This window comes from Oryctolagus cuniculus, chromosome 13 (genome assembly GCF_964237555.1).
Source record: "Oryctolagus cuniculus chromosome 13, mOryCun1.1, whole genome shotgun sequence".
NCBI lineage: Eukaryota > Metazoa > Chordata > Mammalia > Lagomorpha > Leporidae > Oryctolagus > Oryctolagus cuniculus.
Genome location: NC_091444.1, coordinates 3,478,650 through 3,495,533, shown reverse-complemented (window position 1 = coordinate 3,495,533; position 16,884 = coordinate 3,478,650). Strand labels below are relative to the sequence as shown.

The 16,884-nt window shown below is 43.3% G+C and overlaps 2 protein-coding genes across 23 annotated transcripts in view; one reads left to right on the top strand and one right to left on the bottom strand.

Annotated features, from left to right (window-relative positions):
- The window catches only part of TPR (translocated promoter region, nuclear basket protein), a 66,064-nt gene extending 62,994 nt beyond the window's left edge, over positions 1 to 3,070 (top strand). For 7 of the 8 annotated variants that reach the window (XR_011381814.1, XR_011381813.1, XM_070056234.1 and 4 more), the window contains one exon: positions 667 to 864. Coding sequence is in view for 5 of the 8 variants with exons in the window: in XM_070056234.1 (XP_069912335.1) it covers positions 667 to 722 (56 nt within the window). In the remaining 3 variants the exon portion in view is untranslated. Of the gene's footprint in view, positions 1 to 666; positions 865 to 2,713 lie in introns of those variants that run through there. The other variant, XR_011381812.1, reaches the window with a different exon arrangement.
- On the bottom strand, positions 817 to 16,427 carry PRG4 (proteoglycan 4). 15 transcript variants are annotated; one of them, XM_051820388.2, is made up of 13 exons: positions 16,364 to 16,427; positions 15,732 to 15,832; positions 13,293 to 13,415; positions 12,011 to 12,130; positions 9,917 to 10,066; positions 9,278 to 9,400; positions 5,049 to 7,916; positions 4,426 to 4,509; positions 3,513 to 3,649; positions 3,104 to 3,260; positions 2,270 to 2,461; positions 1,722 to 1,847; positions 817 to 1,015 (listed from the first exon to the last, which is right to left on the bottom strand). In XM_051820388.2, the coding sequence occupies exons 2-13, from the start codon at positions 15,805 to 15,807 to the stop codon at positions 918 to 920; spliced, it is 4,254 nt and encodes a 1,417-aa protein (XP_051676348.1). In that variant the 5' UTR covers positions 15,808 to 15,832; positions 16,364 to 16,427; the 3' UTR covers positions 817 to 917. The 15 variants fall into 15 exon arrangements, with proteins under 15 accessions (XP_051676348.1, XP_069912338.1, XP_051676346.1 ...); XM_070056237.1 differs by having other exon boundaries at positions 4,426 to 4,503; XM_051820386.2 differs by lacking the exon at positions 16,364 to 16,427 and adding an exon at positions 16,148 to 16,268.
- Between the last annotated feature and the right edge of the window lie 457 nt (positions 16,428 to 16,884).

Here is a 16,884-nt window from a genome sequence, read left to right as displayed (position 1 = left end):
TATTTACTGGTTCTTCCTTAAGTCTAGAGTAAGAATTAGAAGATCTGAAGTGTTCCAGTGCTGCATGTTCATTTATTACACTCTACCTGTTGATACTATTTTGTTAAATATTTTTATGCAACAGAAAGAAGCTTTGTGACTTTTTGTTAGTAAGAAAATATAAATTATAATATTTTCATTTTCTCCTGTAACGGTTAGGTTTCATTCTTACCATAAAATATTAATCTAACTTATAGTGATTTCCATCAAGGATGTGGAATATTTTAATGGTTTTATATCCGTGTTGCTGAGATACTTCACATTGAAAATAAAAGATACATTCAGGGCTGGTGTTGTGGCATAGCGGATAAAGCAACCTGTGATGCCAGCATACTTATGGGTGCTGGTTCATGGCCCAGCTGCTCCTGAATAGTGGCCTGGGAAGGGCAGCAGAAGATGCCCCAAGTATTTAGGCCCTTGCTACTCATGTGGGAGACCCAGATAAAGCTCCTTGCTCTTGCCTTCATCCTGGCCATTGTGACCATCTGGGAAGTGAAACAGCAGATGGAAAATCTCTCTGTCTCACTCTTTCTCTCCACTTAACTCTGACTTTCAAATAAATAATAAATCTTTTTAAAAAAGAAAGATACACTCAATTTATTTCGTTTGTTTTTTGTTTTCTCATAGGTGTGAGCCATGCAATGGGAGGAAGAGGAGGAATAAATAGAGGAAATATTAATTAAATGATCTGTAAACTATAAGTGTGAATAAGATCATCAAATCTCTTTTAGTGTAATGACTGTCAAGTTTAAAAACATTTTTATATTTAAATTGGTATGCTTGTCTCAACATGCTTTATTAATAAAATGTATTTGAATGTCAAAATGTATCATTCTTTTCTTCATTTTCATTAGTTGACTGTTCCTTTGCCCATCAGTCTAAGGACAGTTGTACCAGATCTTGGATAGGGTCTGCCCAGAACGAGTGGTAATTGCTCTTGCAGTTCTGGTAGGCACATCAATGTTGTAGTATTGATCTAAATGAAAGAGAAATTGTTTTTTAATTAGAAAAACACATGAATTCAAAATAACTGGTACTGCATTCATTGTTTATCATTTTAATATCAGATATATTTTTATTACTAGATTTCAACTTTCTGACGAAAACAGTTACCTTGACAAAGTGATCTTTCAGTAAAAGTCATGTTTGAATCTTTTTATAGTAAGCATTTAAGAATAACCAAGTTGGTCTAAAAAATTTCACTTGGATTTTATCCATTTTTAAAAAGTACATTCTGATGTCATTTATATTATAGACTCATAAGCAAAATAATAATTTCTAAGCTTTCCAGAGAAATATCCTGAATAATAAATTCAATTAAAATTTCTCAGAGCATCTTTTATCTTAAGAACTCTGTAATGCAGCAAGTCAGTGTAACTGTGGCAAACAAGGCAACCGTTGGATGCCATGGTTGAGACAAGTAAAGGACCGCCTTCAGCAGCAGTTTTGCTCGAGTAATTGGATGCTTTATTATAATCCCATGAAGATGAGAGCAGAATGGGCTACAGTATCATCTGGTTTAATTGAAATGAAAGCAGAAATCTAAACTGGCTTCACAGCAACTATGTAACTCCCCACTCAATCACCATTGCACATTTCATGTTTGCGCTTTCCTTAACATTCATGTTTTCAAAAGTGAGATTCCCTTGGGATGCTGTTAAAATGTTAACTTGAGAACTTACCCTTAGAAAAAGCATAGTAATCGTAGCCATCAGGTTTTCTGATGTTGGGCAGTGATATAGCTGAGGTGACCACACTTGGAAGCCCTCTCCATATTGTACTCACTTTAACTTCATTATGGAGGAAACCTACAAATGACATTTTTAATAAAAGGCAGATTTAAGAGTATCTTGTCATTCATCTTACAAAGAACCAGGTAAACCTGCATATTGATCTCACTGTGTTCACTTATCACTGTTACATAGTGAGTTGATTTCTGTGCTACAGTTTTTGCCCTCTGATGTAGCACTAATCCCCGAGTATTGAAATATTGAGAAATAATTTTGAAAGTGACAGATTTGTATTCAGTGCTGTTGGTAAGAGGTACTTGATAAGTAGTATTTTTTATAGTGAACAAACTTAAGAAAACTGCTTTTACCCACCCAAAAATAAAAGATTGATCTTTGTTTACTCACTCAAATTGATGTGTTTTACATTAGAAAGCTTAAAAATATTACAGCAATTTGATGAATAGTCATGTGTAAGAATCTATAAATCAGTTAAATGTTACCTTTGTCTTGGTAAGCAACTCTGACTGGTGAGTAGTGGATTCTGATGGTATGTGTCTGTGGTCCCAGGGCCCGCTCGAAGCGCCGCCTCCTAATCTGGGCCGTTTCTCCATACACGGAATAATTTATAGGCGTCCGTCTCGTACACTTTCTGACAGGTTCCTGCTTGTAAGTGTACTGCTGGATGCTGCCACCTATTACGTATTAGGAAATAGAATGCGAAAATGAATTTTAATCCTCTAAGAAAAGATAGTTTTACAATGTGAAGTAAATGGTCAGTATTTTTTCTAATTTTGCATAAAAATATTTCCAGATATTAATAATGGGTATTGAACAAGTGTGTTACTCAGTACTAAGCCCTGAAATACAGGTTGAGTAAATTCAGCAAATTGCAAAATCATGTATTTAAACTTTATTGAAAGTAAATGATGATATTCTTTTATTAGTGACCTAAAAACTCAGAAGAATTGATATGCATGTCAAGAAATGAAGTCACTACTCCGAAGGCAACAACTCTTGCACCCAAAGTAACCACGTCAACCAAAAAGACAACTACCACTGAAGAGTCCGCGAATAAATCTGAAGTAGTAACACCTGCACCGAAAGACACAGCTACTGGTGCTAAAGCAACTCCTAGCCCCCCCAAACCAACCAAACCATCCAAAAAGCCCACTTCTACTAAAAAGCCAACCAAAGCCCTTCATTTTTATTTTCATTGGAAATATTTGATTCCAGCTCTTAAAGATACCCTTTGATAGTAAACCCAAGTAATAAAATATTAAATAAAAATCAATTTGTAAAAAGCTTTGTAATTGTTTCAATTATATAACACATACCTCTCTTGAAAAAATACACAGATTCAGGCCTGTTCTTGTATTTAGCTATTGAAAGAGCTGCCACTATTTTTCCAGTTAGTCCTCCAAATCCTTTCACAATTTGTTTGGGATACCCTGCATCTTTTATATCATTGGTGAATCGCCAGTATTGAGAATCCTGATATTTTAAAAGAAAAAATTATGTTAACAGTTTTTTGGGGAAAAAGAGATCCTTAGATCTAAGTGTAGGGGGAAAGCATTAACTTAGATGTTTGAATTAGTTAATCATTAATGTTACCAAATTAAGTGTTAACTAAGCTTTGAACAGTTTGTTAAAATAGGATACTTCTAAATTGTAGATTAGAGTGATTTATGCTGGCATAATAAACTGCAGTTACTGTTTGCTACCACCCCTCAGTATTTTTGTTACCTTAAAGAAGAAAGTTTTTCCTTCACAGTTGCATCTGGTAAAAACAGTATCAATGGGGGAAGGTATGCCCCAGACATCGGTAATTCTGCGAGGTGGAGATGGTGGACTGAATGGGTTCAGCATCCAGAAATAATGACCTGAGAGAAAGATACGTCAGCCTACAAGCTGAATATTAAAACTTCTCTCCCAAGGAAGCCAAAACAAGAACATTTTTAATGGTTATCATAGAGAAATACAGGCTTAATGTGTTCATGAGCATCATATTTCTAGAAGCATAGGCAGACACAGAAGGTAGTATTGGAGCATTTCTGAGAACAGGTATTAAGTCAAATTTAGCATAACCTTTGAAAGAAAAACCTTTAGCCTGTAATTTACAGAAAGTCATTCACTAAACCTCAGTTTCTTTTTTAAATTAGGCAGATATAAAAGCCTCCAGCCACTACTGTGTAAGTATGATTTGTTTCTGTACAGGTTTAACCCAAATGTTTCAGGACTGGACCAGCAGAATACAGGAAAGAATTAACATGAAATGACTGCTGTTTGTTTCTCTCCCACAGCATGATGCTTCCCAATAGCGATGTTATTTTCAAACAGCAAGGAACACAAACCCTGAAGTCCTATTTTTTTTCTTTTTTGTAAGAAATTAAAGCTTGAACTAACTGCCTTTTAAATCCTAATAGTAGGAAAAACCTCAAGAATTCGTTCAAGGTCTTTATTTTTTTGGTGTTTTATTTAATGTGTCTCATTTTGCTAACCTGTTATTTTAGTTACTCTCAGGTTCTCATGGTTAAATCAAGGTCATCTGTCAATTGCCCTGCAGAAAGTTCGCCCTGACTAGCACCCTCTCACTGCTTGGTTTTTACAAACACTTGGGCAGAATGACAGCAGGAACGCAAGGGTGCACCCAGCTCACCTCGAAATGCAACCAGTGTCCCGTTGCGCAGCGTAGTCAGCCCGTCTACTGGCTTACCATTGCACAAATTGGTCTCATCTAAAACTGATAAAAAAAATTCATGCAGAACAGAATTATCTTTTTGAATCCTCCACAGAGTTCCACTTCTTGTTCATCTTTTCCTAAGTTCTTTAAGGGCACAGTTTGAAGTTTTTGAATTCCAGAGGTTGAAAGAGAAGAGATGGTACTACTCAAAGGTATTAGATGAAAGTAAGTTATGAATTGGAGTGGGCCAGGTTACCTTGGTCATGTAAATTAGATTTTCATGTCAGAATGTGAACACGTGTTCAGTCTGAGTCCCTTTGGAATGGTTTGGAAAAGGAAGTAATAGGAATTTTTGATTTGCATTGTACTTTGAGGATAGACTCCCAGCTAAATTTGACTGACACTCTGTGTCATCTCTGCACCTTACAGGCACAAATGGACTGAATTCCTACCCCAATTATTACTCCACTTCCTGAAGACTGAGTAAGCTTACATGACTAGTCTTTGGCTCGCTTACAAGGCCAGGGTTCTAGGTAATGTATCTGGTGAGTGGTAGTAAGACATTATCAATTTTAAAAATATAAGTAGCTGGTGATTACCTGAGAGCATGGGGTTGGTGATGATGCCGTCACTGGGTCCTCTCACTATGTACTCAGTGCCTGGGACAAGTATAGGGATGAAGCCAGGGGGCCTGGGGATCACATAAGGCTTCTCTTGCTCCTCTGCACCTTCGTTCTTTGGGTGTGCTTCGACGGTTTCTGTGTCTCGAGTTGGGGTGGGGCTTCTGGTGGCTTGGAGCATGGCTTCTGCCACAGAGGCAGGGTTCAGTTCAGACAGGGTTGGTGTAGTTGTCTTTGGCAGGGGTGGGGTAGTCTTTGGTTTCTTCACTTTTGGTGTGTTTGGCTTCTTGGTAGAAGTGGGCTTTTTGGGCACTTTGGTTGGCTTTTTAGTAGAAGTGGGCTTTTTGGATGGTTTGGTTGGTTTGGGGGGGCTAGGAGTTGCTTTAGCACCAGTAGCTGTGTCTTTCGGTGCAGGTGTTACTACTTCAGATTTATTCGCGGACTCTTCAGTGGTAGTTGTCTTTTTGGTTGACGTGGTTACTTTGGGTGCAAGAGTTGTTGCCTTCGGAGTAGTGACTTTGAATGACGTGGTGTCTTGAGTTGTGGCAGATGTCACTTGCCTGATTGTGCTTGTGATTTTGGCTTCGGGAGTCTTGTCTTCTGTTTTAGTTGCAGCTGTTGTCATTTCAGGTGTAGTGTGTATGTCTTTTTCTGTGTTCTTGTCTTTAGCTGTTGTGATCATTTCAGATTGGATCACTCCAGGAGTCTTAGTTGTAGGTACAGCAGGCTGCTTGGGGCTGTTTTCAAGAACCTTTGGTGTGGGTCCTGTGGAAGACTCAGGAGTTGATTCAGCAGGAGTCTTGGTAGTGGGAGCCCCCATGGTGGTAGTAGGAGCAGGTGTCAGAGGCGTAGTTGGAACAGGCTCCTTGGGGGTGGTGGGGGCAGGTTTCTTGGGGTTTGTGGGTGCTGCTACCTTGGGGGTGGTTGGAACAGGTTCCTTGGGGTTGATGGGAGCAGGCTCCTTGGAGGTAGTGGGTGCCAGTTCCTTGGGGTTTGCGGGTGCTGGTTCGTTGGGTGTGGTTGGAGCAGGTTCCTTGGGGTTGGTGGGGGCTGGTTCCTTAGCACTGGTGGGTACTGGTTCATTTGGTGTGGTTGGAGCAGGTTGCTTGGGGTTGGTGGGTGCTGGTTCCTTGGGTGTGGTTGGAGCAGGTTCCTTGGGGGTGGTAGGTTCTTGTTCTTTGGGGGTTTTAGGTGCTGGTTCTTTGGGAGTAGTGGGTGCTGCTGGCTCTTTGGAAGTAGTGGGTGCTGGTTCCTTGGTGGTGGTGGGAGTAGGCTCCTTGGGGATGGTGGGTGCTGGTTCTTTGGGGATGGTGGGTACTGGCTCCTTGGAGGTGGTGGGTGCTGGCTCCCTGGGCGTGGTGGGTGCTGGCTCCCTGGGCATGGTGGGTGCTGGCTCCTTGGGGGTGGTAGGTTCTGGCTCTTTGGGAGTGGTGGGTGCTGGTTCCTTGGGCGTGGTGGGTGCTGGTTCCTTGGGCATAGTGGGTGCTGGCTCCTTGGGGGTAGTGGGTGCTGGCTCCTTGGGGGTGGTGGGTGCTGATTCCTTGGGCGTAGTGGGTTCTGGCTCTTTGGGAGTGGTAGGTGCTGGTTCCTTGGGCATAGTGGGTGCTGGCTCCTTGGGGGTGGTGGGTGCTGATTCCTTGGGCGTAGTGGGTTCTGGCTCTTTGGGAGTGGTAGGTGCTGGTTCCTTGGGCATAGTGGGTGCTGGCTCCTTGGGGGTGGTGGGTGCTGATTCCTTGGGCGTAGTGGGTTCTGGCTCTTTGGGAGTGGTAGGTGCTGGTTCCTTGGGCATGGTGGGTGCTGGTTCCTTGGGAGTGGTGGGTGCTGGCTCCTTGGGGGTGGTGGGTGCTGGTTCCTTGGGGGTGGTGGGTGCTGGTTCCTTTGGCGTGGTGGGTGCTGGTTCCTTGGAAGTGGTGGGTGCTGGTTCCTTTGGCATGGTGGGTGCTGGTTCCTTGGGAGTGGTGGGTGCTGGCTCCTTGGGGGTTGTGGGTGCTGGTTCCTTTGGCGTAGTGGGTGCTGGCTCCTTGGGGGTGGTGGGTGCTGGTTCCTTGGGCATGGTGGGTGCTGGTTCTTTGGGGGTAGTAGGTGCTGGTTCCTTGGGCGTGGTGGGTGCTGGTTCTTTGGGGGTAGTGGGTGCTGGTTCTTTGGAAGTGGTGGGTGCTGATTCCTTGGGGGTGGTAGGTGCTAGTTCCTTGGATGTAGTAGGTATTGGCACTTTGGAAGTGGTAGGTGCTGGTTCCTTGGTGGTGGTGGGAGCAGGCTCCTTGGGGGTGGTGGGTGCTGGTTCCTTGGGAGTGGTGGGTGTAGGCTTCTTGGTGGTGGTGGGTACTGGTTCCTTGGTGGTGGTGGAAGCAGGCTCCTTGGGGGTAGTAGATGCTGGTTTTTTGGGGGTGGTGGGTGCTGGTTTCTTGGTGGTGGTGGTGGGAACAGGCTTCTTGGGGGTCGTGAGAGCAGGGGCTTTGGTTGTAGTTTCTGTTTTGGGTGTAGGTTTAGCAGGAACTTCCGGTGTGGGTGCAGAATCTTTCTCGGCAGTCCGTGTCTCTTTAACTGAGGCTGTCTTTTCTTTTGCGCTAGTAGACGTCTGTTTGTTTGTTTCAGTAGTCTCTTTAGTTTTAACTGTTGTCTCTTTATTTGATGTTGAAGGTTTCTCTTTGGGTTTAGGTGGAAGACTGGGTTTAGGATTTGTTGGTTTTACTGTTGTAGTCTTGGGAGATGTGGTGACTTTACTGCGGGGGGTGGTAGGAATGTCAGGAGCTGGGGCACTGTCCAGGCCACTTCCAGCTTCATCTGTGGCTGGTGGCTTTGGAGCAGGTTCCTTCTTAGGAGTTCTTTTCTTCTTGTTGTCTTTTACTAGAGAAAATAATACACATCTTGTTAGTTTGGAAAAACTTTTTTTTTCTTGAATGGTGACACAAAGATCCCATCCTTATCATTGACCAACGTGTTTCTAGGCAAATTGCTAACCTCTAATAGGTCCATTAATTTACTGTTAAGATGGTAAATACTCAACCTATCTTATTGGGCTGTTTTAGGGAATGAATGAGGTAAGGGATGGAAAACCCAAGTGGAACTCGATACAGTTAACAGATGGAAGCCAGTGGCAACTGTGAAATTACCAACATGACCAGGAACAATAATCCATCTCTTTGTTTACCCTTTCTCCCCTCCCCTAATTCCCCTCATTCCTCTTTGCCTGGTGCTGCCCCTTCCTTGTAGAATTCTAATTCCAATTTATGGTTTCACTGCACCAATGACCCCAGAGCCCTCTAGCAGCCACTGAAGGGTCTGCCATGTCACCCCAAGTCCTGGCAAACCCTGTTCCCATACACAGGGCAGTTAGCTGCTGTCTGTCTTTCTCTGCCAGTCCCAGGGACATGAGGTGATTAGGATGTCATGGCAACAAGACAGTGTAATGGAATTTCCTATTGTAGCAATGCCATTGGTGAACTACAGAGCCCAGCGGCACTGCACTGAGATGGATTCCGTTGGGCAAACATGTGTTGCACTCATTGTGTTGCAGGATCCTCTGGACAACCCAAAAGCTAATGATCTGACTCTTAGGCTAGAGAGAATACTTCAGAGGGAGTCACAAACCTAGCATGTCCTGGAGCAAGAGAACATATATTAGAATTTCAGGGGATATTAAAGAGCAAAACAAAGAGGATATTTTCCAGAAAGTTAAAAGCCTGCTCTGTAGTACATTCTCCACTAGAAGGAAATCAGCCAATCATCAAAGAAAATAATAAAGAGGCTCTGTGAGATGGATAATGATAATGCCTTTCCACTGAGGTTTATGAGAAGTACATAGAGTGATAGTTATGAAACAGTTGAAATCATGTATGTGTTAAACGAAGCTGCAGGAGGGAAAATGAGGACAAGGAAGGTGCAGGGAGGGGAAGGAGGCGCCATGGTGTCAGGAGACAGGAACTGCAGTAGAACAATGTAGTAACCGTCTCTGCAGCCTCCCAGGGGGCTCCATGGTCACCACGCAGCCTCTGAAGCTTGCTTCCATGAGTGGTTTCTTGGCAGCTTGGCGCTGATGTCCTGCCCACCTCTAACCTGATGCTTTCTAAAATGACTTCTGGAGTTACACACCCCCTCCCCCCAGATATCAGGATACCCTCAGGTCATTCTGCCAGCACACACTATTTTTCAATAATTGGTGTTAATACGGCATTGATATAGTCTTTGATCTTTATCAATGCTCAAACCTTTGGGTTTCTTCTGTAATTCTCTATTAGCAGCTGAGTTTTTGGAAGACTTGATTTTCCGAATAGTTGAAGAGGAAGAGGAAGAGGAGGAGGAGGACTCTTGATTTTCAGAAACAGAGTGTTCTATAAATCAAATAAAAAGGTTGATCATAACAATTGTGATTTAAAACAAAAAAGAACCGCCAGTCTAAACACAGTTAGAAATGCTGTTTACTTTCTGATCTGCAAATGTCTGAGTTCTGCTTTTAGTTTATCAATCATACGATCAGCTGCCTTTTTAATTACTCAGTAAAAGCCAAGGCACCTGAGCTCATCATAAATACCAGCAAAATAATTTTTTCTTAACTTTCCTACATCTCCAGAATTTCTCACAGAATCTGATTATTTTGCAAAGAAAATCATGGGTTTTTATGTTACTTTTTTTATAGTAAAATGTATCCTTCTGATTATTAACCCGAAGTCATACTGGGTTAGTAAATCAGGAAAGTATATAGGTACTTGCAGGTTCATCCTTTGACTTCAGCTTTGACTTACAGTGAGCAAACAAAAAGTACAGTGAGCCTTTCAGGACTCATGAGAGAGCAGTCTGATCTAAGTAGTCCGCCTACAGGCCTTTTGTCACATCTGTCATCTTCCTACCTTCCGTTATTTCCTCTGATTCTATAACTTTCTTAGTCTTCTTCTTGTTTGGTGATTTGGGTGAGCGTTTAGTTGTTGATTTGATGGTTTGAGATGCTCCTGGAGGCGGAGGTGCAGGCTTGGAAGATGGTGGTGATGTGGGATTATGCACTGAGGCCAAGCAAGACAGGTGGGTTAACATTAGATTCATCAGCAACCGTAACTGTGAAAAGCATGAGTGTATCTGGCTTCAAAGAGGAGATGCTGGTGAAATGCAGTGCGGGCCGAATCTAGCCAAAAAGTAATCACACTAAACCAGCCAGTTCTGAGGACGCACTGAGGAAGTAAAGCATCAGCCCTCAGATGACCAAGTTAGGACATGGCAAAGGCTCAGCAATCAGAAGACCTGGGTTCCGTTCTAGACCTGGGTGACCTCGGGCAAATAGGCTGAATTTCATGTTCTTGTCTGCAACTAGATGTTCATGCAAGATGATTTCTGAAGGTGTTTGCCCACCTTGAAAACACTTGATCCTGAACTTCATCTGCCACGCCACCCTCATGTGATCATAAAGACAGTCATGCATGTCGATGACAGTCAAGTCTGCACATTCAAGTCATCAGCGATGGCTCTTGCTGTCTGCCTTCCCCTACCCCTTTTCATGTCAAGAAGACAAGACACAGAGCACCTGTGGAGGGTTTGGAAATGGGAAGCACAAGAGGAGAGGGGCTCCTGGGCAGCAGGGACTCTGGAGAGAGGCCATGAGCCTCCCGCTGCCCACGCTGCATGTGCTCAGCTCTGCATTGCTATGACTCTGAGCTGACCACTGGAGCTGTCCCTCTGCCCCCTCTCCCCCCAGAACTGTCCAGAGCCCAGTGTGAGGAGCAGCTCTGCCTGAGCCAGCCGTCCTGGAGTGGACCAGCTGCCCTGTGGGCTCAGTTCTTTAGCCACACTCAGACTGCTACGCTTCCCGCGTTCTGGAGAGGTTATGATCTTTATAGAGATACCCACGTCACTAAGCGGGATCTGCAGCAACCCTGAAACAGGTTTGCTTGTTACTGAGTGAAATAAAGTGCAGATGCTGTGTGTGGCTCAGTTATTTTCAGCTGAAGCCCTGTGAATCCTGTAAATGAAGCTCCACCTGAACCTCAGGTAACCTGACCCACCACTTCGTAGCATTAAGTATTGTCCTCTCACTCACCTTCCTCCCTGCCCACCCCTCCTCTGCCCCAAATGCACGCTTTGTTTTTTGTCTCACAGCCAAGACAATTATCAGGGCAGTGCCACTCATCATGGGGCTCTGGGGAAGCTTGCAGGAGTGCTGAGCCCTGAGTTTTCTGATTACGAGGGTGTTGTCTCCGCTGTTTTTGGAATGCTTTCCAATGGAAACATTGGACAGTTATCAAAACTCTGCTGATGGACAACCTTCCACCCATTCTGTGTGTGTTCTAAAGAAGCAGGTGGTGCAGGCTTGTTTAAATAAAACGATAAGGTTATGCAAGCAATGCTTATTCTCACTTTCACCTCCACATGTCTCCTCCTTTTAACCAAGCAGGAGTTAGGAACAAGCTTTTACTCAAGGAAAGCAATTCGTAATCCAAGTATGCTTTTCAAATATTTTTTTGGCAGAATATGGAGAGTTGTGTCAGATACCAAGAACCCCTCCAGGGCTAAAACCAGAGAAGAGGACTCTCAGGTAGGACTCTCCTTTTCCAATGATCTGTCAGACCCGGGCATTGGAATAGGGGCCCCTGTGAGGACTGCAGACATGGGAAGGGACGTGTAATTGACTCTCAAGAATTTCTTAGTACATTTGCCTGTTCACTTAACCTGAATCTGAGCCACCTCTGAAAAAAGTAGTATTACACTCCATCCCTTGCCTGTCACCCAGCAGCCACCTCCTGTGCCCCTGGGGCCTGGCTGAGCCAGGGGCTGGCGCTGCTAGAGGACACTTCTCTTCTTCAATTCGTCTTCATGAAACAAAAGTGTTATTAGCAGCTCACATGTGAGTAAAATCAAGGGTGCAGACAGACTGCTGCTTAGGCGTGACGGTGAGGATGACAGGGGAGTGTGCACCTGGCAGTGCTGGGAAGCACGGACTGTCAGGAACCGCTTACCTTCTTCGCAGAATTTCTCGTAGTCGGAGCAGCACTTGCCATACTTCTTGCACTGGGCATCACAGTCACATTCCCTGCCTCGTGCAAAGGACTCGAAGCAGCGGCCCTTACAGGAGAGCTCTACCCAGAGCAGAACAGAACGTTAAGGATTAGTGATTATGAACCTGGTCCCCTGTATACGTAGCCCTTTCCTGCTTTGGCTGACCAGAATTCTAAGGAGCATTTCTAAGTCTTTTATTTGGAGTTTGGACTACATCATCCAGCAGCCAATGGATGATGTTCCAAATGGAGGCAGCCCAGGTCAAGAAAGAAATATGGCGACTGGGAAACTCTGCTTGCCTGTGCAGGCTCCAAGAGACACCCCAGTGCGTGGGAGTCGTTTCTGTGCTTGGCCAACAGGAAACTCCTCCTCACGCCCAGCTGTGGAGTGCATTTGTAGCACCTAGACGTTGTAGAGGCCCCACAGCAATGTATTTCAAAACTGGCTTAGCACGAGTGGGTCATCTCCAGTGCAGAGACCTTTACTGGGACGAAGTGGACGAGGTATTGAGGTGAGAGGTTCCCACCTAACCCTGTGGTGTGGACCACGTAAGAGAGCCCTGCTCACCACCCAGGAAGCCCTGGCTCGAGGTGCAGTGACTTGCCAAGGCCTGCTTGACATAACGACCTCACCCAACACGGAAACTGTACAATGTGTTTACCAACGTCACAGGCAAATTCTAAAGCAGATATAACTTGGAAATTTTAATTATCACTTTCATAAATGAAATATGAAATACTTCTGTGTTAATAACAGTGACCTTAAATATGTTATAGTAAGACACCAATCATAATTTGAAGTTCAGATTCTTTGCATTTTAGCTGGAACTCATCATTACAAACCCTGGTGCTTCACCTCTGAAGTGCCTTGTTCAGGCAGTTTTCAAACATCTTACGTTCAAAGAACACAATAGAGTCTGGCTCCTCACTACGCCATTCCATCTCTGATGGTTGGTCAAACAATCTCTCAGTACCAGTTACCTAATGATTCCTGAGTCACATAATAAGTTTCCATTTTAAAGAAGACGTTTTACTTGAGTGAGACAGGGACTTGCTGCAAGTGGCTTCCCATCCCCCAGCAGTGCGCACACGTCCTCAGGTGCAGTGCACAGCAACATTTAGGCGAGTGAAGGGAGCAGCACTCAAGCAAAGGAAGTGGAACAGGTGGGAAAAGAGCTCTGCCGGGGTGCAGCGGGTCACAGACAGTGCTGCACGACAGGAGGCGCCAGCACTCAGCACTTACCCACCGTGCAGACTTTCTTGAAGTCAGGGCAGCACTCCATGTAGTGTTGACAGTTATAATCACAGTTGCAGGTGGCATCTCTAGAATACCCTTCCCCACATCTCCCTGCACAGCTTGGTAAATCTAAAATGATACAACACTGGGATGAACATGGCCCGAGCCCAGGGAAGGCAGGGACAAGGACAGCCATATGGTGAGGTGCAGCTTTATCCACTGTAGCCTGCCGGGGATCATGGTTAGCAACAGTCCAGGTGCTACTCGGGCCTGATTTCTTGTGAGACCTTGATAATGCCAATTTATTCTTCACTTGACCAGATAATGGCACTTTTGAAAACCAGGCCAAATACAATGTCTTTGCACAAAGAGGGTGAGATTTTGGGGCCGGCAGCAGCGTCAGCTTCGAGGGCTCCTGCTGCTGATTACCCGCAGCCAATACCAAGCACGTCAGGGCCAGTTACGGAGTCATGCAGGGTCCGTGAGAGCCACAGAAGCCCCTGTTTTGAGGTAAGGAGGCTGGAACACAGAAATTGTACTAACTTGCACAATGGCACATAGCTAGTATTAGTTCCTGTATACATGTGTTGTAAGTCAACTGTTATCTGTTAATTATTGGTGCTGACCTCTTTCATGCTTATAAGTGCTATGATTTGGATAATAACTTACATGGTCTTCCTAAGAAAATAGCCCACCCAGACTTTGAACTCAGATCTGATCCAAAAGCCCAGGTTTTCTGCTCAGTTGGCTTGGCTTCCCACACCTGAGGAGGAGCAGCTGAAATCTGGCTGTACTATAAATCTGACTATACTAGGAGTTCAGCTCCTCTGTTGGTGTGGATGATAGAGAACACTTAAGGCAGCATCTAGATATTAATATAAAGTCATGATCAGAGTTCTTCTAGGCCAAAACCAGATGTAATCATGATTACCCTCAAATATTTTTTAATTCACTTGAAAAACAGCACCCTAAAAATCTAGTAGAGATAACCACAGGAATGTAACAACGGAATCCATCTCTGGAATAGAAATTGGCAGGTGCAATGTCCTAAATCCATAGAGGGACGTTGGCACACACTGAAAAATCTCAAAAGAGTCCAGGAAAGTTAAAATTAAATGACAAATACAGGGACAACTTTCAGAACTTTTTGCATACATATATATGAGCACAATACATACAAAAATGCATATATAGTGTATGTATATAAATACATATATTATATATAAAGAAAAGAAGAATGAGAAGAGGTCCAGAAAGCAAGAGAAGCAGACAAGACAACATCAAGAGATTTTTCTCTTACAGTTGGTAGAATTCTGAACTAAGAAACCAGTTCTTTACAGGAAAAGCTTATTTTCAGAGAGCAGAACTCGGTCTTACTTTTTACTGCTATTAGTTTTAACAATTAATTTTATTTAAAGGAAAGTAGAACAAACAAAAGTCCTGCAGTGGAAAAGGTGGATTGGGAAATGTAGCCAGCAGTGTGAGCCTTGAATGCTCTTATGCGCTTCCAGGGGGGTCAGCATTCCTCATTCAGTATTTACGCTTGCTTCATGTGCTTTCCCACCTTTGCTTGTCTAAGCAGTTCTGTGGCTACACCAGTGTAGGCTGTTATCTCTCACGCTCAGATCTGGTGAGAATGTTAGCTGTTTAAGGGAAATGTCTAGTTTAGAAATGTAAGTTCACTCTTCGTGAATCTCGGTTTTTCTTCTCTTGGATTTTGCTTATCAAAAGAAAACGAAGGGAAGGAGAGGAGGGAGAATCCCCTGACTGGCGTGTTTACGCTAGTGCTCCTGGATCGCGTGCTGCAGGCTTGGGTTACTGTGGTTGCGCGGATGTGCCTCCACTGTGCTGCCCGTCCAGGACTGACTGCTTCGTGAGGACTGTGACTAGCTCAATATCGTAATACACGACGGCACGCACATCAGTACACATCTGTACGCGGATGAACAGGCCTTGCGAAAAATGCCGAAGAGAATAAAATGCCATTCGAAGCACTGTCAGTGCTCAAAGTAACCTAGGGTCTGTGCTTACATGATGCCAATGTAAGTCATTTATTGATTTATTAGATGTAAAATATTCATTTGTCAATATATATTAAAAATTATATGCTATTTAAATACTGTTCTTCTCAGTCTTTTGATGATACTGTATATCTCAAGCATGAATGTCATGTAAGTATCTTTACTATTTAAACTTGGGGAGAGAGCCACAGAAATAATGTGTGCCAAAACTATTTGGTTTGAGAGTTCAAAACTTCTTGAAAGTATCATAACACAGGAGGAAAAAGTGAGAATACTGAAAGACTTAAAATATGCTGCATGTTTTGCATAATTTTAAGGTTATACTATGTATTAAATATACATTTTTAGAAATCTTTTGTACTATCAATCAAAACTAAATGATTAGCAATAGTTGTAAGTCCAAGTGTTTAGATGACTGAGGTACCTTGAGACGAAACTTGATCAACCAGGACAACAGAAAGCAGCAGCAACAGGTACACAGGAAGCACTTTCCACTCCATGGCTCGTTCAGACGCTGCTCCCTCCCTGAAATAAAGAAAGGAAAGTATCAGAAAAGCTGTTCCTTAATCTCCCCACTAACGTATGCTTCTCTCACACAATATTTCAGTAACTTTTAAAACGCAATTTAATTGTTTAAAAAAAATCCCACTCCTGAAACAAGTCTTTTAAAAGCAGTCAGCTTTAATGCTATAAAAAATACTTAACATCAGATTTTATCTTAGCAGGAGAATCATCACGTCACCCTTAATCATGTCCTTGATCATTTTAACACTTTAGAAATCTCCAAAATGGAAAACACACTTTTCTTAAAACTCTATTCAAAGTATAGCGTGTACTTACAGTGCAATGCTATCCTGGGTGGAAATAACTGGCTTCAATAAAACCTAATCTAACTTCCCCCTAGCTCTCAGAAGAAAGTGACAGGCTTCCCACAGGTGTATCGCACCAATATGATTCCTTTCAAAACTCTCTAAGTGCTGTCCTTAAAAATATTTGTCAAACACCTTTCATAAAAATACATTTAATTCCATGAAGCAAGTTAGCTTTGACACTCACCCGTGAAAGGATAGATGAGTTTCTCCAATGTCCTGGATGTCTTATATATCAGTGCAAATCTATTGGGATGAACCAATTCGTCCAAAGGTTAGGCAAAGTCAACAGTGACAACCTATGAAATCAAACTTTCCTCATTTATTGGAAGCAGGCCCAGACGACTAGACTTAGGCAACATCTGGAAAACACTTCCATTAAGAAAAATGACTACTACAAAATAAATTTAGATTTATTAGCCAAAACACATCTCTAATTTCTAAATGAAGTGAACAAATTGTTCTGAGCTGGAAGATGGCTCTGGCAGACCTTACCTAAGTCAGATCAAAGCGGCAGCATGAAAACATTTGGAAGCTGGTATCATTTCCTCTTTTCACTTAGGTCTAGCAAAGGTGGTTTTGAAATTTATCTAGAGTTAGCTGATGGCATAAATGTTCCAAACTGATGCCATTCGGTTGAACGCACCTGTCTTGTTTTGAGTGTTTTCTTTTGGCTGAGTACAGATACCATTCAGTCAAATGTACTGT